This window comes from Denticeps clupeoides, chromosome 11, assembly GCF_900700375.1.
Source record: "Denticeps clupeoides chromosome 11, fDenClu1.1, whole genome shotgun sequence".
NCBI classification, from domain to species: domain Eukaryota; kingdom Metazoa; phylum Chordata; class Actinopteri; order Clupeiformes; family Denticipitidae; genus Denticeps; species Denticeps clupeoides.
Genome location: NC_041717.1, coordinates 18123552 through 18147197, shown reverse-complemented (window position 1 = coordinate 18147197; position 23646 = coordinate 18123552). Strand labels below are relative to the sequence as shown.

Sequence of the window (23646 nt, the reverse complement as noted above, 5' to 3'; positions counted from 1 at the left end):
TTAAGCACTGGGTGTCAGTTTGATGCAGCCAGTTAAAAAAATAAAAGTCCCATGGGTGAACCGAAATGGGTTTTATTACATTTTCCTGGTCGTTGGACTGTGGGGAGAAGATCCCTCTTAATTACAGATATCAGATGAGAGGATTATGGGAAATTTTTGGAGAAGTCAGTGGAAACTCATTAGTGGATTAAGACTCTCATCCAAATCCCATCGTCAAAAAAAAAAAACGAGAACATTTGTGATCGGATTGAGACATTTCACCACAACCGAGAGATACGAACCAAGAGTCTAATTAGATCAAAACATCTTGTCCAAGATCAGAGCACCGCTACACACAGACAGCTAGGATTATACACACACACACATGCAGAGTCTCACACACACACGCACACACACACGTGAAAACATATAATATGTATAATATTTTTTTAAATGTAAGTGACTGGTTGTTGAAGTGCACATGAACTAACAACATGAACTATTAGTGTCGCTGATTTGTGTTGTGGCATGGTCACCACGTTGAATCGTAGACTCTGAACTGGCCATAGTGTGTGTAGGCCCGAGTGTGTGCATGAATGGTGTGTTTGTGTGTGGCTGCATCCTGGGATGGGCTCCGGAAGCTGCCACCTACATCTGGATTCAGTGGTTATGAACAACCAATAATTTGTATAACGTGTTTGTGTTACTACACTATATCAAATTTGGCGATCTAATCAGTCAATTACAATAGCATTGTCTAATGTTTGCGGTGTATGATTTATTGGCTTTAAAAAATTAAAAACACACAATCATGCCACTGCAATAGAGAATTACGCTCACACACACACAGACACACACAGGTGGGGTCTGCTTGCGGAGACACGTGAACTTACTAAGCCATCCCGCGCTCGGGCTCCCGTGAACGGCCAGCTCCTCCTCGGAGGCGCGCGCGGACAGACACGGCACTGAGTTTTCGAGCGGACTACGTGCTACGCACGGAGCAGAAGCGGGGGGTGTGGGGCGCAGAGGGAAGAGGGGGCGGTGGCGGGGAGGAAGAGAAGAAGAGGAGAGAAGAAGGTGTTGACAGGGTCTCAGAGCCACAGCAGCAGTGGTCAGCCAAACAGAATTAGAGGTGTTAGAGCAGGGTCAGAACCAAATTAATCCGGCCGAGTGGCGATGGGAAGTGACTTGCGGGTCGGGGTCATCTGGCGCTCAGTTAATCTTTCTGATGAATCTGGAGACATTTCTGTGGATCAGGCTGAATTAAGCCTGCGAGGATGCCAGGCCATGGTGGGAATCTTCAATCATATCCAAGCCGCTAACGAGGCGGGCGATGGCCGCCGTTAATGGTCTTCCCATTACACCGAAATAATCTCCACCCGGTAGTGCCGGGAACAACGGAATCCCATAAGAACCACAGTAGATAACATTCACTCATCTGGAATAAGAGCCTGTTTACAAGACTGAGCTTCGCAAATTAACTTTGCTCAGATGAACCCGCCCCAAAAAAAATTTCCCTCCTCAACGTCACTTCAGCATCAGATGGACAATTCATTAGAGATACTTCACTGTTTCATTAGGAGGGAGTGATCAGACCGACTCTTGGTGGTTAGTAAGAGGTCGCAGAGTTCAAATCAACAGTGGTCATTACACACAAACACACACATATATACATATTTAAAATAAATGGCATGAATGCTTAATGTGCGGATGATTCATGAGAATTGGTGTTAAAGATCTGGTCCTCAGAGTTAGGTGGATTGTGGTGATTCCTTCGCTCGGCGTTACAGTAAGACACGAGTAGCAGGCAGGATGAGATCATTTACGGCGCCTTTAGTTGTAATATGTGCCACAAGAAATGGTTAGCAACACAGCTTCTGTGAAACTAAGACATGTGTGTTCACCAAGTGCAGGGCTGGGAAAAGCAGTGATGGCCAAATTCTGAACACTGTAATCACCAATATTTACTGTTACACTACATTAAATGGACATATTCCGAATACTTTTAGAATACAAATAAAAATGTATATGAAATTCAGATGTGATGTATATTTAATTTCTTCTTGGTTTTCTGTGCTCAACTTGCAATTCTACACAATACATTAGCCGCAGTGCATCTTATCTCACAAGTTTTAGAGAGTATATAAAGTGCTTTTTGAATATGATGCCAGAAGCTTGGCACACCTATCCTTGGCCAGTTTGATCCATTTTCTATGCAGCACCTCTCAAGCGCCATCAGGTTGGATGGCAAGAGTTGGTGCACAGCCAAGGTTTCCTCCAAACGTGATGCCAGGCATTCACACCAAAGACTTCAATCATTTGTCTCAACAGACATGAGAATTTTGTTTCTCATGGTCTGAGAGTACTTCAGGTTACTTTTGGCAAACTCCATGTGCCATGTGCCCAGCTTTTACTAAGGAGTGGCTTCTGTCTGGCCATTCTACCATATAGGCCTGATTGGTAAATTGCTGCAGAGATGGTTGTTCCTTCTAGAAATTTCCCTTTGTTCACACAAATTTGCACACAAAGTAAACTTTTTTTACATTGTCGTTATAGGGTGTTGTGTGTAGAATTCTGAGGATAAGATGGACAATCTATTAATCCATGAATCCATTAATCCATTTTGCAATAAGGCTGTAACATAACATGTGAAAAAAGTGATGCCCTGCCTTCACATACATGAACCTATCCGAATCAAAATATTTTTGTGCAGATGTTTTCTAAAAGTATTCTCTCATCCAAGTAACTGTAAAATATAACATAAACAGAATATGTTGTTTTATGAATGCATTTTGCTGCTAAAGGTATTCTGTTAGATCCCAACCCTGACTAGATGCATTCACTGTCGAGATTTTGTGCCGAGGTTAATTCAACTGCTCCAACCTGATGGGCCATTCTGGTTTCTTTGTGTTGGGGAGGCTATAACCCCCCCAGGACTTTTCTTTTACCACTCAAAACTTGAGGCTGAAGATGAATATAGTTATTTCCAAAAAAAAAACTGCACCAAACTGGCACCGTTATTACCATTATCCATGTTGGAAAACAGCCTACTTGCACTGGACACGGTCTTGCCGATATCAGCCAAGGAGCGCAGGTTGGACTTCTTGGTCTGGTGGCGGTGCTTCCTCAGCAGGGTGTACATGACCTTGTCCTTCAGCTCTGGCTTCAGCTGGCCACCTTCTATCTGACTGTCCGTAATCAGCTCTGTGGGGGGAGGAAGGGGGAAGAGATGGTCACCTGACAGGAAGTACTTGGGAAGACAGGATGTTCCCAGCCTTCTCTGTGCATATGATAAAAACGAGAATCTCACACGGAACCTGAGGTTTCGGATGAAAAGAACACCCAATCTCCTCACACAGGCAGAAAGTGGACGGTCCTGTGTATCGTACCACTGCTGTTCAGCAAAGTGTACATGAGGGCCAAGGCTCATGGTGTCAGCCCCCCCGGGTCTTTCTGAAAGGCTCCTGCTCTAATGGCTGCCCTTCATTTCAGCTCAGCTCAAAAGGAAGAGCATCACTCCACTCGGCTTATTATGTCCCCACTGGCCCACGGCGTCCTTGGAGGAAACGCTGAATGGCAGGTCAAGCCCTACAAGGGTCGTCAATTTAGATGCTGTCTCCATGAAACATCGTTTTCTTCCTAAAGACACCTGGGATGATGAGGGTTGGCGTCTATGGACTAACAGCAGTCTAAAAGGGTGAATTGAATAGAAGGTTGCGATTTTTATCCCTAACACCCCCTAACAACTTCGTAGCCTCGCTGACCCGAGTTTTTATCAGAGGAAGAGGAAAGAGGTCAGGAAGAAAAAGCGGCTTTTCCAGAACTGAACAGACGCACCCACCCATGAACCAGGACCTACAATGGTGCCAGAGCTGAAAGAGACTTCGCCCTGAATAGAACTATTAATATACCAGGGGCATAGAGGGGAAACCGAGTCAAATGGCATCGGATAACAGCCGGGGCCTGAAGCCCCGCCCACCGCTAGCCATTTACTTCCAGACCCATGTTGGGCACACCTGGCCTCACCACCGGTATTTCTGAGGGCCAGAGTGGAGATGAGCGAAGCGAATTAAGCCCACTTCCTGCTTTAATCGCTTTAATTACTGGAGGAAATTACGGCCGGTGCGATTTTGTTCCATCCGATTCCATTCTGTGGAAAGGAAAGTGACGGCGGTGACATGACTCACCGACCACCTGTGGCAGCGTCGATGCCTCCAAGTCCAGCATGATGGTCCCCTTCTCGATGCAGGTGCGCAGCTCGAACAGGCTGTGGAGGGACAGCGTGGCCACGTGGGGTTTGCTCCACCTCTCACCACCCTTCTCCACCTTCTCCTCAAACTTGATCCACCTGCGGGAGCGCAAACAGAGCAGTGGCGCAGCTGAGGGACGTGGTTCTCTACGAGTTCATCATGAACAGGCAACCAAAATCTAATTCAAATGACCACCTGAACCTCCCATCACAGCATCCTATAGATGCCTTTAAAGGCAATTGATTACATTGTTAGAATGGCACCTGGCAGTGGATAGGATAGGATTTGGTGACCAAACAATAGATAAGTGAGAGACAAGAGAAACATTGTGATGGCTAGATGGCTGGGCCATAGCAACCGTGACACTTGTGGGTCACCAAAAGTGGTTCCAGGAAGCAATGCCATGAACCAGTGACAAGGTCCTTGTTGGCAAGGGCTCACTGATGCAGCCTGGCCTATGTGGTCTGATTCAGTGTAACTGTGGAGCTGAAAAAGTTCCTGATGGTTCCGACAGAAAGGTGTCACAAGATACAGTTTCTGCGTTTCAGTTTGTTCTGTACTGGGCTGCGTAGCTGAAGACTGGTCAGGGTGCCCATGCTGACCTGTGTCCACCACCAAAAGCAACATGCCAGGGTGGTCATGATGTTAGGATGAATCGACCTATTTAGCTGACGCTCTTATCCACAATAGTAAGTTAAAGAAAGTTAGTGTTATCTTACTTAGAGACTGGAAGTGGTTATAAGTTATGTTAAAAAGTAACGCTGATCAAAAGTCCCTTCGTCTCCCAGCCGTCTGCTCTTTACGTGGTGAGCGGGTTATAAAACGATGGACTCATTCATGGGATTAAAAGTTGTGAAGAGCCTCTGTTACCCAGACTCCCTCAGCACTGACACGCTGGTCAACGGGCAATTTATTGTATGCAATGCGGTGTGCGGCATGCTAATGGACAGCGGCTAAGGGGCCAACCACTGAATCTCTTATCTGGCTCCATTCCATTGTTGAGTAAGCCAAACGTTTGGGGGGGAACCTTAACAAGAAGATTTGAGAACATAAAACTAGTTATGTTAGCCTTTCTATTTGAATGGAAAGTAAATTCGTTTTTTAAATTATTATTTTAAGATGCAGTAGGCTAGACTGAGGTTCTCAGGCTGGTACTTTTGCGGGCTCAGCATCAAGGCAAGTCTCATTAACATGTGAGCCACTTGGCCGTGACATTCGTGAACGTTCATTTACTCATTACTCCCCCTGTCACATACTCCACCATGTCCATTTGTCATCAGTGGACCTCTATTGTCTGTCTGGCTCTGATTTTCACACACTTACTGTAACCCTTTTACGGTACCCCTCACTGCAACATGGACACGGGGGTAGAAAGCCCCTTCTGCTAAATCTACATTTCTCTGGCATGTTCTCTTATGAGAACATTCTAGAAGAACAAGTTCCGACCGTCACTAATTTGTAAGTTTTGGTTTACATTAAAAAACCTTTCTTCACACCTGAAGAGCGGATCACCTGAATGAAGATGTTAAATGAGAGGCTGGACACCATAGTTCAGTCGGGTGACCAGTCCCACCCCTTACCTGGCCGTCTCCTTCCACTCCATCTCCTGGCCGTCCACCGACAGCAGCTCGTCCAGCTCGGTGAAGAGCTGCGGGGGCGCCGGGCCGTCGTCATCTTCTCCCAGGATGAAGCGGATCCTCTCGGCCGCAGGCGAGACTGCAAGAGGGAAAATACTGCGTCTTACGGACTGGCAGGCGGGGGTGGCGGGGGAGCGCAGCTCCACTTTGCCCTCCTGCCCCAGACCGTTCATCTTGGTCTCAGGGCTGGGGGTCCGGTCTGGCGGGGGCGCCTTCCCCTCCGGGGGTGGCGGGATCTTCACCTCGGGACCCCCGCCCTCCTCCTGTCCCTCTGACCCTCCTTTCTCCACATTGTTGTTGTCGGACACCTCCGGCACGCTATCCATCTCTCACACAAAAAGCAAATACGAAAAAAATCAGGGTGAGGGGTCAGAGAGACGACCCCCAGCAGAGTTTAACAGAGCCTCATGGGAGTCCAGCGAACACCTCTGTCCTCTCGTCCCCACTCTGCAGCTATGAGCCCCAGGTACCAAGGAGAAGAGGGGGTCCCCATGTCCCCGCTTCATCAGACCGCCCCCTATCTGGGGTCCCCATCTCCTCTCGGGGCTAGTCCCGCCTCCACCCTCCCCAGACTTCTGAGCGCATCCCTTCCTCATTGGCCCTTTGGATTGGCACCAGGCCTTGAGACCCTCATTAACAATTAGGAAATGTTCCACAAACTGTCCATTCTCCCAACAGGCCTGCGCTCTTGTGGTCTAATTAGAATACTTATTCAGGCCTCAGTGGCCATGAAGAGGGGCTTCAAAAGCTCAGCACTACCTGATCTTCACACGGAGAGGTTCGAACGGCAGAATCCCCTTCCCTCCCGAGACGGACGGTGACAAGCGGAGTAAATAAGCAAGCCCTAGCTTGACCTTTGACCCTCGATTGTGATAAAAAAAAAATTGACCCAGCCCGTCCTGTCGGTGGTTCTGGCAGCTGGGGGACATTATGTAACGTGCGGTACTGCCCGGCGGTGGGACAGTAGGCCCCTGTCCTGGGCTCCGGCTTGAATCACCATGGCGAGCAGCGGCGTGCTGAGCGCTGCCGTCTACATAAGGGCCCCTTCACAGAAAAGACGGAGCCTATCTGCATGCAGATCACTGTTCCCCAAACCCACCGCCAATGGTACGTTCCGACCCCGACCGCTCACTTCAGCGCTCTCAGGACAGCAACACAGCTGCTCACTGTCACAATAATTAAAGGGTTTATCTTTAAAACCCCACCTCAAAGGGCATAAGCCCTGCCCACAGCACTACAATTCACTTAATGTAAAAATACTCGAACAAAAAAATCATAGCATAAATGTTACTTTTGAGAATTTCTCAGATTTAAGAAATATTTGCTGATTTAACACTAGGGAATGCATCCAGCTCACAAGATCACTTTATTGGTTTATTATTTGTAATACTTCTCTCGAAAGCGAGGCCATTTTGTCTTCCCTTCTGTGAAGCTGAAGATGCTCTTTCTGTGAAATCTTTAACAACGTCCAGTTGACGAGTTTTTGTGTGTCACCACATTAACATTACTAAAAGTAGAGAAAGATCACATCTCTCCCGTCGATCCTGATTGGCCATTTAATCATCGGCTGTGATTAACGAGTCTGGGCTCGTTCCTCAACACAGAGAACGTCAAGCATGGACAGACCCGCACTGAAAAAAACAGACTTAACTCAAATCTTCACAACCTCATGGGCATTACAAATGCTTCGTAGCCGGTTGCCTTGCATTTTAAAGGTTCCCCAACATATTTTTTTTTTACAGGGTGGGAGGGAGCTTCCCTTCCCCACCTGCCCAAACAGCCCTGGCCTAGCGGCTAAGGAAGTGGACTCATACGGAACCGCCAAGGTGCCACTGAGCTCTTCTTGATCAAAGCACCGTCCCCACACACTGCTCCCCGAGCGCCCATCATGGCCACCCACTGCTCACCAAGACTGATGGTTAAAAGCAGAGGACACATTTCGTTGTGTATGTGCTGTGTATCACAAGAAAAAACACTTTCACTTTTACCATAACTACCATCACCCTGTTGTTACTGTTTATGCACCGAACCCCATAGTGAAGAACTCCCAGGTATTCCACCTGCACTTGAGCACATGCACCTTCCTATCAGAGTAAATCTAAAAAAGAACCTCCTGTTCACTCAATCCAAGAGGCCGACGAAAGGAGTGAGCGAATTAAAATGCAGAGTAAGGCGTAAATCTCCAGGTCAGCAACTCTCCTTGTGGAGCCTGGCGGTGTACACCCTTATCCACCCTCATGCGAGCGGCCCAGCCGAAGCTGAAAGCAGCCGAATCAGGGCTGCCTTCGCTTGCTGTGGTTGCTCAGCGAGGAGGAGAGGAAGAGCGGCGGGTAGAACTGGAAATCACATCGCTCCAGTGCTGCTCCGAGGCTGGGCCACACAAAGAGGACTTTGTCTCTGCACCGGGGGATCATGGGAAACAGGGACGGCAAGGAATGCTCTCAGTTCCCAAAGGGGGCTTAGCACGGTGGCCGTCGCTGGCGCATGAGACCCCCACTTCCACCTCCAGTTGCACGCGTCCCTCCTGATCATACTGTTTCCAAACGTGAGTTTGCAGCGAGTAAACTGGAGCATAACTGGAACGCAACCTCGCTCAGTTTTGGGCCACCGACACACGAGGGTGATGGACAGCGAGACGTTCACTCTGACGTAGGAGTTATTCTTAGAATGCGGTTTATTTATGTCAGCGCATCGCTTTTGTGTTCATGTCAATGTGATTTTCCGAAATGGATCAAGTAGGATGCTGTTAATAGTGACAGCAAATGCAGCACTAACCTCGCACTAACATTTAAATTTGAATATTGTACTCATACTCATACCAACATTTACTCATACAATAAATAGAGTACTATACTCAAAGTACCATTTATAAAAGGTAATAAACACAGTACCACACATACCAACACATAATCATACAATAAATAGAGTACTATCCTCAAAGTACCATTTAAAAAAGAGAATAAACACAGTACCACACATACCAACACATACTCATACAGTAAATAGAGTACTATACTCAAAGTACCTTTTATAAAAGGTAATAAACACAGTACCACACATAACAACACATACTCATACTGTAAATAGAGTACTATCCTCAAAGTACCTTTTATAAAAGGTAATAAACACAGTACCACACATACCAACACATACTCATACAGTAAATAGAGTACTATCCTCAAAGTACCTTTTATAAAAGGTAATACAGTACCACACATAACAACACATACTCATACTGTAAATAGAGTACTATCCTCAAAGTACCTTTTATAAAAGGTAATAAACACAGTACCACACATACCAACACATACTCATACAGTAAATAGAGCACTATACGCAAAGTACCTTTTATAAAAGGTAATACAGTACCACACATAACAACACATACTCATACTGTAAATAGAGTACTATCCTCAAAGTACCTTTTATAAAAGGTAATAAACACAGTACCACACATACCAACACATACTCATACAGTAAATAGAGTACTATCCTCAAAGTACCTTTTATAAAAGGTAATAAACACAGTACCACACATACCAACACATACTCATACAGAAAATAGAGTACTATACTCAAAGTACCTTTTATAAAAGGTAATAAACACAGTACCACACATAACAACACATACTCATACTGTAAATAGAGTACTATCCTCAAAGTACCTTTTATAAAAGGTAATACAGTACCACACATAACAACACATACTCATACTGTAAATAGAGTACTATCCTCAAAGTACCTTTTATAAAAGGTAATAAACACAGTACCACACATACCAACACATACTCATACAGAAAATAGAGTACTATACTCAAAGTACCTTTTATAAAAGGTAATAAACACAGTACCACACATACCAACACATACTCATACAGTAAATAGAGTACTATACTCAAAGTACCTTTTATAAAAGGTAATAAACACAGTACCACACATACCAACACATACTCATACTGTAAATAGAGTACTATCCTCAAAGTACCTTTTATAAAAGGTAATAAACACAGTACCACACATACCAACACATACTCATACAGAAAATAGAGTACTATACTCAAAGTACCTTTTATAAAAGGTAATAAACACAGTACCACACATACCAACACATACTCATACAGTAAATAGAGTACTATACTCAAAGTACCTTTTATAAAGGTAATAAACACAGTACCACACATACCAACACATACTCATACAGTAAATAGAGTACTATCCTCAAAGTACCTTTTATAAAAGGTAATAAACACAGTACCACACATACCAACACATACTCATACAGAAAATAGAGTACTATACTCAAAGTACCTTTTATAAAAGGTAATAAACACAGTACCACACATACCAACACATACTCATACAGTAAATAGAGTACTATACTCAAAGTACCTTTTATAAAAGGTAATAAACACAGTACCACACATACCAACACATACTCATACTTACCAACATTTACCCAAAAAGTAAATGTGGTGCTATTCCTAAAAATTGTACATAATTGTAGTATATTTCAATAATTCCAGATAAAGGACACAACCCTGAGAATATTGGGACCCAATGTTTCTGCAACCCTGCAAACACATTTGGACAACATATTGTCGACTACAGCAGGTGCAAAGAGTAGAAACTGCACCCAGTTAATATAAGGAGAGAGTAATCGCCCGGTGTCTACATGGTAATACCGGCAGAAGGTAATAGCTGACAGGTACAATGTAATTTTTCAGTAATTGCCGGTTAAACTGTAACGGCTGCTGTAAAAATAACCTTCTGCATGTATAATTACGTTCCTGCTTCATGGGAATGACACGGCCGGCGCCGAAAGGTGCTGAGGGAGGTCGGGGCGGGGAGCCCGGCGGAAGGTGCGTCGGTGCCATGCGGGGCAGATTTAGTTCGGGCCGGGCCCTGGGCCGCTGCCAGGCTGATGGGAAAACGCACAATGCAGCCGCTTTGTATTCACGCCCGGCAGCCAGCAGCGCTGAAAGGCCCGGAATGGAGCGAGTGCCCGGAGTTGACTTCCGCCGTTCCTCACACACACACACACACACACACACACACACACACACAGGTTATAAATTAAACGAGGTGACACGTCCCAGACATTCACAGCAGCCTTGGGAGCGAACAGACACACGGTTTTCAGCACCCGGCCGACGTGGGACTGACCCCCCTAGTGAAGCAGAAGGGTCACACACATGACCTCCCCGCGGCAAATGTGCTGACGGCAGTCCCTTTCTAGCAAGGGACGTCGGCCGGAGAGTAATAATTACCACGCCGAGCGGTGTTCATCACTAATAACGTGGAGTTGAAGTTTAACACCGCTGCTCGGCGCCCGGTGCCAGCCGGCTTCAGGAGGGTACAGGACACTCTGCACAGAGAGCACGCTTCAAAGCTGGTCATGTGACCGCCGCCGTTGTCTTTTGTTAGCGGCACAAAGGCATCTCGCTCAGATAACCGATTGTTCGTTTTTTGTTGGGTTTTTTTTGTTTTTTTTCACACAGAGCCGCTTGTTTCCTGAAAGTGATACTTGGCCTGCAGGAGACCCCCACAGCGACACTAACCACCGTTCCAGCTTGGCGATCTCTATCTTTTTTTACACGATCCCGAAGAAGGGAATATCGGCCTCTCGCAACACCACAATGTCTGACAACTGATAGCCGTCTTCGTGTCAAACCGCACTTACACGGCCCCGCTTCAAAGGAACGGGGTCAGTGGCGGGTCTTTAACCCGTGACAACAGACAAGACCCCAGGGGGTTTATCCTCTCATACAGGAAAAGGCACAAATCACGTGATCACATCTACAGTAAAAGAGTGTCTATTCAGCAGATGTAGGACCTGAAGGACAACCTGCTCAGCACCTTTCGAGTAGTAGGCCATCGAGATTTGGACACATGGAGATAAATACTGTAAAAATGTAAAACACACACACACACACACACACACACTCAGCCTTCCCACACACAGCAGATGTTGTAAAGAAGGAGGTTAGATTAGCTAATTATAACCTGCAGTGGGGGTCGGGTAACAGCCTTAAGGGGGATTAGTTTGGCCCCGCCCACAGCCTTGCAACTCTGCCAACACCCTACACACCGGGGGTGTAGGCCACGCCCACTGACACACTTTAATGTGGGACATCGCAGGGTGGCCAACGTTCAACCTCTTCACCGCCCACGCTCCCTTCATCCCTTCTCCTCCTCCTTCTCTCCGCTCCGGTTTCCTTTTGCACATATCCGACTCGCTTACATCATCGGCCGCCCGCTGCTGATTGGCTGAAGCGTAAACGAGCAGAATCCAATCAGCAGGAGTAGCATCCGGCTTCACTTCACAAAGAAAAAAAAAAACCTAAACAGGAAGTTCTAACTGATCCTAAATTAACCAGCGGGAGAAATAAGTGACAGTAAAACCTTGTTTCCTTTTACGCCTAAATCTGTGCAGGAATGACAGACGCTAATCTGGATCATTTGCTTTAAAAAAAAAAAAAAACTGTCTGACCTGAAGGTCCCCAAAACACCCACCCATTCATCTCAGTATCAAGGGTGTTACCTACTCATGACTGGAGATGTGAACCTTTAGTGGTGTCACGATTCGATTCGATTACGATGGTGAAGTCAGCGATTAGATTGTATTCGTTTTCCTGATGCGTCCCATCAATTTTTTCTATTTTACTTCACATTATGCAGACACAGTCACTATTGGTCTTCTTTTTAACAAGAGTTGTTATGCCACTAAGAGAAAGCAATGTCATTACTATATTATCTGTTATAATCGATGCAGAATTGTCCACGTCTTCATCACGCTGCATCGATTATGAGACTTTGACACCTCAAACTAGCTCAGGGGACGTGAGACGTTCTCAGGGCCCTACCCAGCAGTGGAAACCACCACGAACAGAAAATTCCCGTATTTTGGCTAATCAGCTTGCCGGCTGCACAGCTGAATCCATAAACAACCCGCGGGCGGTCAGTGCCGGCTAAATTAAGCGTTTTAACATCTAATCAGGGTTTCGACTTTTTGACGTCAAACAAACAGCCTAAAGATCCAAAAACTATGTTCGACTGTGTGTTTGGTCTGATTCGGTGTTAAGAGGCTTTCGTGAGTCAAAGGTCAAAGGCCCACAAGGTTCTCCATGAAAGTGAGTGTGGGGGGCATGGGGAGAGAAATTCCTTTTCATTCTCATGGGCTGCCCCCTCGCAGCATGCAAATAAAACTGCAACGTTCCGGACTCAACAATGAAGCGCCTTTGATGCCAAGAGGGCGGAATATTCCAGTAGGCCCCGCCCAAAGCAGCACAGACCCCAGACATTTCTGCACCCCGGCATGCCCAATTCAAATCACATGCACTGGGACCAAAAAAAAAAAAACATTCCAGAGAGACGAGGTTCCCTCAAAATCCCCAAAATAATCCTACATGTATCATTCTTAAACTGATCTGAATGTGAAGGTGAAGAGGAACGGTGCCTGGCACATGTCACCGTTCACTGTACTCCAGAATCAGGAAACTAGTCTGACTCGGCCACGGATCTGCGTGTGGAACCGGGACGGCACAACTGAAGACAAGGCCCATCCACAAGAGACGTTTTCAGGTCAAGTGAAGAACTCAAATGGCCAAGCCTCGCGTCTGCTAGTTTCCTATTGACCTCTAACCGACCTTTCATCGTCACAGTATCCAAACCTGACATCAGCAGGGCAGCACAACACACATGGAAAGACGGACACCACGATGACTCAGAACCACTAGAGGTGCACGATTCAAGAATGCCTGTTGCACTCAATTCTATTTAAAAATCAGTTCTCGTTTGAAATATGTGTTCAGGCTTTTTTTTTTAAAGTTGTTGTCTTAAAAATGTATTGAGGAACCATTATCTCATTTATGCTACAGCTACTAGTCACAGCAAAGACATACTTAACAGTTTTGGCAGCTTTGTGTGCGTTCTTTGGAAGACTTGGGGAAAAAAAATAATCTGGCAACCCTGTCATCCCTACATTGCACCTACATTTTGCCATGTGACTACAGCACGCATGAAATGAGACAGCAGCACGATGGGTATTATGCAAATTATGAAAGAGGAGACTGATGAAGCAGCCATTTCAGATAATTATATTTGGCTCCATCCCCTTCCGTTCATTGCTTATATTACATTACATTTATGACACTTATCAGACGCCCTTATCCAGAGCAACTTACAATCAGTAGTTACAGGGACAGTCCCCCTGGAGACACGCGGGGTTAAGTGTCTTGCTCAAGGACACCATGGTACTAAGTGGGGTTTGAACCTGCCACTTTGTGGGACTGAATCATAGGTTAGTATGTTACCTACTAGTCTACCATCAACCCATAGGTGTGCAGGAAATAAGTGGTGGCTTTACCAAATGTAAAAAATCTCACACACCACCACACAAAACCATGGCGTCACCTCTCATGGCGGTTCCCTCTCACCGACCCGGTCTCTCCACTCGGTCCTTTCGGGCCGAATAAACGTCTCCAGCCAGCGGCTAACAGCAGCTGACAGGTCGTGCGCAGCACTTACCGAGCGGTTTGAGGATGCTGCCGCCGGCCTCCTCTGCGTTTTCTGTGTCCGACTTGTCAGAGGCATTCTCTGTCACCTTCTCCTTCCTGTCCTTGTGGCTGGCCCTCCTGCGGTGGCGTCGCCGGCGCCGGTAGCTCTTTGGCACATGGACACCAATGTAGAAAGTGTGATGGCCTGAGCAGAGAAAACACACACACAAACACACACACTCCATTAACTGGAGAACCATGAACTTTGATTTCTTGATTGGCCCGTGAGTTTGACGTTAGGGAATGCACTCCCATGGGGACAGGAAATAGCTCAAGACCTGGTTGTCAATTGTTTCCTTGTTGGCCACAGAGCAGAACATCTGGTCCCCTGACCACAAAACAAGGATGTATATTAATGCTAACCACATCCTTAATGCAATTTATACAGGAAACGTCTTTTGGGGTCTGCAGGAAGTCACACCCCTCAAAAAAAAAAAAAAAACTCACGAGCCAGGAACTCTTGATGGGGAAAGTCACTTCATCCGGCCTGTGGCTCTTAGCACAAAAACCCGGTCAGTGGTTGAGTAATCGGCTCTGCGCCTGCACCACTACAGGTTCTACTCCACCTCTCCCTAAGGCTCAGACAGAGCCAAGAGCATGTAATGCAGCTGAGAAAGACACTAAAGGAGCTCAGAACACCAAATGCACACAATGAGGTGCACCATATAAACCACACTCTTCCAAACGGCCTTTTCGCTCTCTAACTACAGGATACAAAGGAGCTCTCAACCTCTAATCGTGTAACACGGTATGTTCTTTAATTCCATGCTCTGCTACACAATAGCATACAGTCTCACCTCTACTAACGGTGAACAGTAGGGTCACTATAATCCACTTACACAATATAAGAGCAAAAACCAAATTTAATGACTTTATGGCACGGTGTAAGAGGCAGGGGAGGAGAAGGGCAGGGAACTTTGTGTAAACTGAGCTGTTGTATTTCGTAAGGAGGTGCACGTAAACTTGGATCAAACAACTCAATGATGTTCTCAACATGTTATTTACTAAAAATTAAATGGACTCTTTTACAATGCATCTGCTTGATCAAGTCTGCTTTTTGGGCTCAAATGCAGAAGCAGACGACAGTCAATAAAAATAATAACTATTTAGATTTCATTCATGTTGATGCTGATATGCAAAAAGCAATTGGCAAATTCACCAAGCATAAGTATTGCAGTGAAAACATTTTATTATGAGAACAGAACAAACAGGACATAGGAAACAGGATCAGTGTTGCCAGATTGGGCGGTTCTGTAGTTCATAGTTTGGGAAACATTGCATGTTGAGAATAGGCATTAATAATACAAATTGCATTTAAGTATATTGAATAATCACAGCCGTTTGATAGCATGAAATTTTTTTGCAAGATATGGTGCATTTTAGAACATGTTAGGATAAAGTAAGGTATCTGGCAACATTGCTTTTGCTTTTTTGCTCAAGGGACGTATTCATACAAGCACATTTGTGAAGTTATCAATCATCACAACACGCTCCACCCATTTTAAAACACATTAAAAACACTCTTGAACAAGCCCCAACACAGGCTATGTATATTGTAGCGCTTTGTATTTTTATTTTTAACACTAAAAACCTCTAATGCTTTCTAACACAATATAATTAGCCATACGTTCCAGAGATAATTTGAAGAATAAATACAAATACTGAAGATTTTATTCTGTGTTTAATTTGACTTGTCATCTCCTAACAGGTGCCTATTATCCTCTATAGATGATTTCGATGAGTGAAATGTCACTGACGTCCCTCTGGTTCTCATCCTTCTATTTGTTAATTGCTGTTCTTTCTTGATGTTTTTGTTAGAGGTCTGTGGGAAGGGATGCCAGTGAGAATTTCTTTGTACTATGATGACAATGAAGCTTTTGAACCCTTCAATGAGGTTTTCTAATCATATGCCAAAAAGTTCCCTCTCTGAAGATATAATACTCTACAGGTAGAGCGCCCAACCCTGTTTCATGTAACCTGCCAGGTTTTAGGTTAAACCTCAACACCTCTGCAGCACTCAGGAGTCCCTGAGAGGCATCGGGTACCTTTGATGATGGCTGGACCACCAAGAGCAGGTATGGGAACAGAACAGAAGTCACAGAGTTATAGTGCAACAAGGTATTTTATGGAACCATGTGACCTGACACCATCTCTGATAGCATCTCTGACTCAACTTCATCATCTGAAGGTACCTGACCTCACCCACGTCACACCAGAAGTATCATTTCTGTGGGCAGTGAGCACAGTGAAGTGATTCTGAGCAGCAACACCCAAACTTGTGGCGTTCCCATGAGTGTGCGGCATTCCCCAGTCGGAGCTCCACGAGGTCACTGTTCTTCCAGCACCTCCGAGCAGAGCCGACTCTCCCCAGGGCCATTCAGCTCGGCTCAGGCAACACATGACATCGAGACAGTGACTGGTGAGCACAGAGAGGTTCTTGTTCTCCACTCAGACCCCAGGCCAGCCTATTTTTACCCCAGCAGGGCATGCAGTGGTCTTTTAATATTTTGAGGATCTCATATGACCAACTGGACATCATTTTCCAGGGGAACGGAAATGCTGCCGGGCAATTAGTCTCCTCCCCCTGTCCGCTGCCGTCTAACTCTCTCCCAGTCAGCACTCTGGCCCTCCAGCCGACAAAATCATCCTACACAGCCCCCTGAGGGCCCTGATGACCACCACCCCCACCCCCCCCCCCCCCCACCCCCCCCCATCTACCTTTGTCCTGCACGACCCCACCTCAGTGAGCCACTGTGGCCCTCACAGTGCTTTAACGTCTTCACATTTTTCTTGCACATTGTTCAGGTCGTCAGTGGTCACCAAACCACACATTCAGTGGCGAATTCGCTATGACTGACTGAAATCACTCTGGATCAATCTTCTGAATGTTCTCGACTCAAACTACTCCAACAACTGGTCTGGTAGTGACATGTACAGTACAGGCCAAAAGTTTGGACACACGTTCTCATTCAATGAGTTTTCTTGATTTTCATGACCATTTACATTGTTAGGTTCTCACTGAAGGCATCAAAACTATGAATGAACACATGTGGAGTTATGTACTTAACAAAAAAGGTGAAATAACTGAAAACATGTTTTATATTCTAGTTTCTTTGCCCTGATTACTGCTTTGCACACTCTTGGCATTCTTTCGATGAGCTTCAAGAGGTCGTCAGCTGAGATGCTTTTCCAACAGTCTTGAAGGAGTTCCCAGAGGTGTTCAGCACTTGTTGGCCCCTTTGTCTTCACTCTGCGGTCCAGCTCACCCCAAACCATCTGGACTGGGTTCAGGTCCGGTGACTGTGGAGGCCAGGTCTCCACTTTTTGTTAAGTACATAACTCCACATGTGTTCATTCATAGTTTTTATGCCTTCAGTGAGAATCTACCAACGTAAATGGTCATGAAAATATAGAAAACACACTGAATAAGAAGGTGTGTCCAAACTTTTGGCCTGTACTGTTGTTGTTGTTTTGCTCTGTGATGTAATAGGTCAACCGAGAAAAAGTACAATACTAACAAGTCCAAAGAGGGACATACTGGCCATGTTAATAAATTAAGACACGGACTAAACTTTGCTTGGAAATGAGCTAAAAATCCTGTGACCGTGTCCGTGTTGAAGTGCAAAGTGCAGCAAGGATTTCAGACCCCAGGCTGGACAAGCAGCAGCGGCCAGGACGTCTTGGGTACTTCCTGTTCCCTTTTCTTCTGGGATGAAAGGCCTAGGACTGTTTATCAGGGCCGCTATGAATTCCCTGCTCTGCCTCCCCGTCGGAGCTGCCAGATTACACACCTCCAGTTACCCCAGTAACGTGCCGTGGAAACGGCGGAGCCCAGCATGCTAATGTCACCGCGCTGTGCAACATTCAGGCCGGCCCTCCGATTGGCTGCTACTCCTGCTTTATGCGGTGGGTTAGGGGAGTGTGTAAAAATGTTTTGAGTGCGGAGCACGTCTCCGAGGGGGGGGGGGCACTCTTATATTTATCGTTTCTGTTGTTCAGGAGAATTTACGCTACAGTCTGGCTTTTTTTTCTATGTAAGTAAAGAATTGAGAAATGGGAGCAGTCTAGACCCTTCATGATGCTCAGGGCCGCAGGGGACTTGTTTAAGTCACTAATATAAAATATATATAATAAATATCTGGTCATGCTTACGCCCGGCGGCCATTCCAGCCAGGGTCATGAAGGAATGAAGAGAAAGGCCACGCCCCATTTGACCAGAGCTCCTGCCCTACAAACTTTTCACCTTGATTGTGTTCACTTCACCGATTACAGTAGTTGTGTTCATGTATGTTTGCATGTATATTTGCCTCATGTGTCTAGTCCACTCTCACCACAAAAAAGTGTGTGCGTTATATCACTACAGTTCAGACGTTTGGGTCCAAAGGAACAAAATGCTCCTCATTACAAAAAAGTAGTCCAAGATACTTAAAACCCATGCAACTATCAAACTGGTAACAGGTAATTATTTAGTCACAAAGGCTCAAACTGTTGAACATTTATTGAACACTGGCATTCATTTTGAACGCTTAAAGAGCTGCATCTTTTCCCAAAAGCAGTGAAAAAAGCAGGCACTGGGTATTTATTTTGATGAAACCCGTCCCATCAATTACAAGTCATGTACATTTGTTTTATGGATTTCTAATGCTTTCTTATAATTCAATTTGAAATGGTTCCCAAACCTATGGCCTATAGCGTAAGTTGCATATTTGATCTTGTGTATTAAGTGTGTAACAAGTGTGGTCAAGCTGCTACCGTCAGACAAACGGAACAGCAGCTTTCGGACCCGAACCAGCAGACTACGGGACACTTTCTTCAGTCAGACCATCGGACTGCTGAACTCTGACCCCAAACCTGCACCACTCTGCACTTTGCCCTATTGCTCTATTTTTTTTGTACAACTTTATGAATATTTTTGTATTTTTGTCTACTGGTAACTTTTCTACACATACACATACAATTTGTTTATTCATACACATATATATTTATTGTTTTCGTCTCACCACTGCTGTGTGAGAAGCTTTGCACACAAGAATTTCCCCAAATGCACTCTACCTGTTTGTTGGTGTCATGTGGCGAGACAATAAAAGAGATTTGACATTCCTAATCATGAACATAACCCTACACTTAAATCTTATGGAAGCAGGCAAGAAGCATTTTTTTCTAATGCCGGCGGCCACATGTTCAGGTCTCTCTATTCGTGTACATGGACATCCTTAAACACACCCACACATACAGAGAGAGAGAGAGGACGGAAAGATGATCATCGGTAATTAGGCGTCTCGTACTGAAGCCAAACACTCCTCGCTGCCCTCCCACTAACCTTCGTGCTCCGCCTGGCCAACGGGGTCAGACGAGCGGAGAGGTAAACACAACGTCACATGGTTCCAGTTTCTCCAATAATCAATACACAAGACTACCAGACACAGTGAGGCTATGTTACGATCCGTTGGTGTGTGTGTGTGTGTGTGTGTGTACGTGCAAGACTCTCTCACCTTCTACTTCCTCCTCGTCGCAGACGTGTTTGAGGAAGGACGCACCTCGGTCCAGCACGGCCTCGTCCTCCATCCTGTAGTAGTAGAAGAGAAAGAAAGACTGCTCACACTTCTCCTCCAGCGACAGCGTGGAGCCGTAGCTGCGCTGCTCCTTCACCTGCAGGAAGTTAGTGGAGCTCATGGCGGCGGCGGTGGCAGGGTTCTGGGCGGGGGGGCGACCCGATACAAGCAGCCCCCCAGACCCACGAGCCGAGCCGAGCCGAGCGACAGGTGGAGGAGCTGCGACTCGCCCGCCGCTGAGGGAGCGGCTGCCCTTGAAGGGATTGAGCAGCCGGTAAGGAAGGTAATCCCCCCCACCCCACCCACACACACACACACACACACACACACACATGCTCCAGTGCTAATTGGGTCTGAAGTGGCGAGAGGAGGTGCTGCCACAGAGAAAACCCCCATCAGCTGGGGAGAACCTTGCTATTGTGCTGTAGCGCGCACAGGTGGGGCGTGACCACACACACACTCGCACATACCCATGTTATAAAGCATATAAAAAGATAAACACACAACAGTGTGTGTTAAATACACCCCTTACACACACACACACACACATTCTCCAGCTGGTCCTGTCCCTCCTCCGCGTCGTTTATCTCCTCATCATCCGCCCTGTGGGGATCAGATCAGCACCGATTTACCCTTCAGGCCACTTCCCTCTTCCAGCGCCTTCCGCCAGGTAACACCCGACAGAGCCCCACCCACCGGACACGCTGTCATAATCCGATCCACTCCCCCCCCAAACCCAAATACACCAAAACACACTCTATACCTTCCCATTCAAACACTAAATACTAACCAAAGCGCAGCATCTAAAACGAACCTCAACACTGCTGCGGCATTTTATACCAAAGGCATACCTCGATCTCCCTGGTCCCCCGGAACTGCTCGACTGGTACCGCCACCTCTCAAGGTACTAGGAAAGTCATTCATCTAGACTCTTCTCTGACTCGGCTCCTAGGAGCCCGAATGAACTTGTGCTGGATGTTCCAGCAGCGAAGTCATTACAGATCTTCAGACGCAAGTTAAACGTACACTACGTATGCTTACTTAAAAAGAGTTGGATTCTGGCGTGTTAAGCGAATGGTATTTACAGATCGGGTCCCAGGCAACCAGATGAGGGGTTTCGATGATGGACATTTCAAGTAAGTAAGCATGAGACAGATGAATAAATCCAATACATCCATTCATTTGTTCAAGCATGTGATCATGTTGCCTTCTAAACTCACCTATGATATTACATGATATTAAACCATTAAATCAAGTTAGGTAATGGTACCTCTGTCGTCCTGTGTGCTCAGTTGGCTACTAAACTCTCATCTCCGAGCTGTAAAGGTCGTGAATCTGCAGGAGGCGACAGCCATGGATGGTGCGGTTCAGAGATGTTTACAGCTGTGTGCAGCTGGAAAAATGCTTTTTTCCCCTTTATTTCAGCAAGTTGGCAAAACAGGAATAATCATGCCTCTGGATCAATATTCATAAGTAAATAAATGCAGGTTAGTAAACACAAACTGGAATAGGCCGAATCAGACGCGGCCAATGCAGCGCAGGGATAATGAAAAAGATCATTGGTGAACCCTGATGTCATAAATGTAAAAAACAGAGTAAATATGAATGTAAAATAATTAAATTACAGATTAAGTAAGTGAACATTTCCACCATTCTTCTCATCAATGAACATCGGAATAAACCAGACATCAAAAAGTCAAGCAGCAAACCTCTCACAGCTGGAGATCATTAGAGAAAACACACACACACACACAGTCAGGTCCCTTATAACCCTATGGCCATGATAACAAACACCAATTCAATTCAACTCTGATTCAAATCTGAACAGGATCATTCACATGCTGAAGACACAGGACTGAAAGGGTCCTAAGTTTCTCACCCATCAGACTCTCAACTCTGACACCCTCTATAGAGCGCAGGCTTCAACTGCAGCTGATCAGCAGCTGCTTTTCTCACAGGACTAACGCTGACTAGAGTGCTAAAACTGAGCACAGGACTTAAACAGGTGCACAGGTCTAAGTCAGAGAACAGGACTAACACTGCATAGAGCACTAAAAACGAGCACGGGAGTTAAACAGGAGAACAGAGCTAAATCTGAGCACAGGACTAACACTGAGTAGAGCACTAAAACCAAGCACAGGACTTAAATAGGAGCACAGGGCTAAATCTGAGCACAGGACTAACGCTGAGTAGAGCACTAAAACCGAGCACAGAGTTAAATAGGAGCACGGGGCTAAATCTGAGCACAGGACTAACACTGAGTAGAGCACTAAAACCAAGCACAGGACTAGGTCAGAGAACAGGACTAACGCTAAGTAGAGCACTAAAACCGAGCACAAGAGTTAAACAGGAGCACAGAGCTAAATCTGAGCACAGGACTAACGCTGAGTAGAGCACTAAAACTGAGCACATGAGTTATACAAGAGCACAGGGCTAAATCTGAGCACAGGACTAACGGTGAGTAGAGCACTAAAACCAAGCACAGCATTAAATAGAAGCACAGGGCTAAATCTGAGAACAGGACTAATGCTGAGTAGAGCACTAAAACCGAGCACATGACTAATGCTGAGTACAGATCTAATATCATCACAGGACTGTGCACATCTCTAAAGCCGAACAGGGGACTAAACTTCATCACAGAGCTACAACTTTCAAACATATCTCAAAACTGCTCTCAAATCTGAACACTGGATTTAAAAAAAATTGAACTCCAACCTCAAGTGAATACAACATTAAACAACCGGATCAATATTAAAACTGTGAAGGCATAATAATAGAAAATAACAATAAAACTTACATGAAGTTTCAAGTCTCAGTATCCAGCACCTTCAGCCCACCTGCGCTTTACTACATCTGTACTACATCTGTACTACAGCAGGCTGGTCCTGTGTTCAGAATGAATGAAACTGCCGAGTTCCGATGGTGAAATTCAGGTCATTCTGCCACTCCGCTCTTAATAAGAGAAAATGAGGGCGTTCTGACATTTCTTTAAATTATTCAGAAAGACCCACGGGAGTCCCCCTCGGCTCGGACACTTGCAGTAAAACGGCGCCTTTACGCACGGTCTTACACCGGCAACGCGCCCACGGCGCACAGTCGCGAACCGATAAAAACCTCTCGGAGCGGCGGGAGCTCACTTGTTCCGCTGGTGTCCGCTCATCGTGTCCCGTGGTCGGTGCGCGGTGGCCGCTCGGCGTGTCTCCAGGTGACCCGTGCGCCACGGCGCTGCGCTCCCGTCTGCGGGACTCTCCGGCAGGTGCGTGCGTGCGCGCGCGCGGGTGGGCGTGTTAGGTGGGCGTGGGGAGACGATTCGGCCGCGGGGGGGGGGGCCGAACTGCGGGGGGGGGGGGCCTGAACTGCGTGTCGGGGCGCGTTATTTCACTCGCGTTTCGCGTCGCCGCGTCCGTTTCCACGTCGGTTCCAGTTTTCGTGCCTGTGGGTTTCGGGATTTGAATCATAAAAAAAGTTCATATTTCGACTTCAATTCAAACCTCAACAGAATGAAACTCATAGCGACACCTTCTGGATCCAAATATCGGCCTGTGGCGTATGTATGATTAATAAATGTTATTCATAAGCAGCCTGATCTGGGCCATCAAAAGAAGAAGAAAAAAAAAACTCATAACCTTGGGATTCCAGGACAGGCCGAATAGGAATTTTCACTGGTGTGTTT

At 46.1% G+C, this 23646-nt stretch overlaps 1 protein-coding gene across 6 annotated transcripts in view; it reads right to left on the bottom strand.

Annotated features, from left to right (window-relative positions):
* slc4a4a (solute carrier family 4 member 4a) overlaps nucleotides 1-23232 on the bottom strand; it is a 37418-nt gene extending 14186 nt beyond the window's left edge. The window contains exons 1-7 of one of the 6 annotated variants that reach the window (XM_028995314.1): nucleotides 23111-23232; nucleotides 19914-19987; nucleotides 14393-14566; nucleotides 5810-5945; nucleotides 4167-4327; nucleotides 3004-3183; nucleotides 873-968 (exon numbers count right to left, since the gene is read on the bottom strand). In XM_028995314.1, coding sequence (XP_028851147.1) covers nucleotides 873-968; nucleotides 3004-3183; nucleotides 4167-4327; nucleotides 5810-5945; nucleotides 14393-14566; nucleotides 19914-19987; nucleotides 23111-23133 — 844 coding nt within the window. In that variant the 5' untranslated portion in view covers nucleotides 23134-23232. Of the gene's footprint in view, nucleotides 1-872; nucleotides 969-3003; nucleotides 3184-4166; nucleotides 4328-5809; nucleotides 5946-14392; nucleotides 14567-19913; nucleotides 20242-23110 lie in introns of those variants that run through there. The other 5 variants (XM_028995315.1, XM_028995311.1, XM_028995310.1 and 2 more) reach the window with 5 other exon arrangements.
* Between the last annotated feature and the right edge of the window lie 414 nt (nucleotides 23233-23646).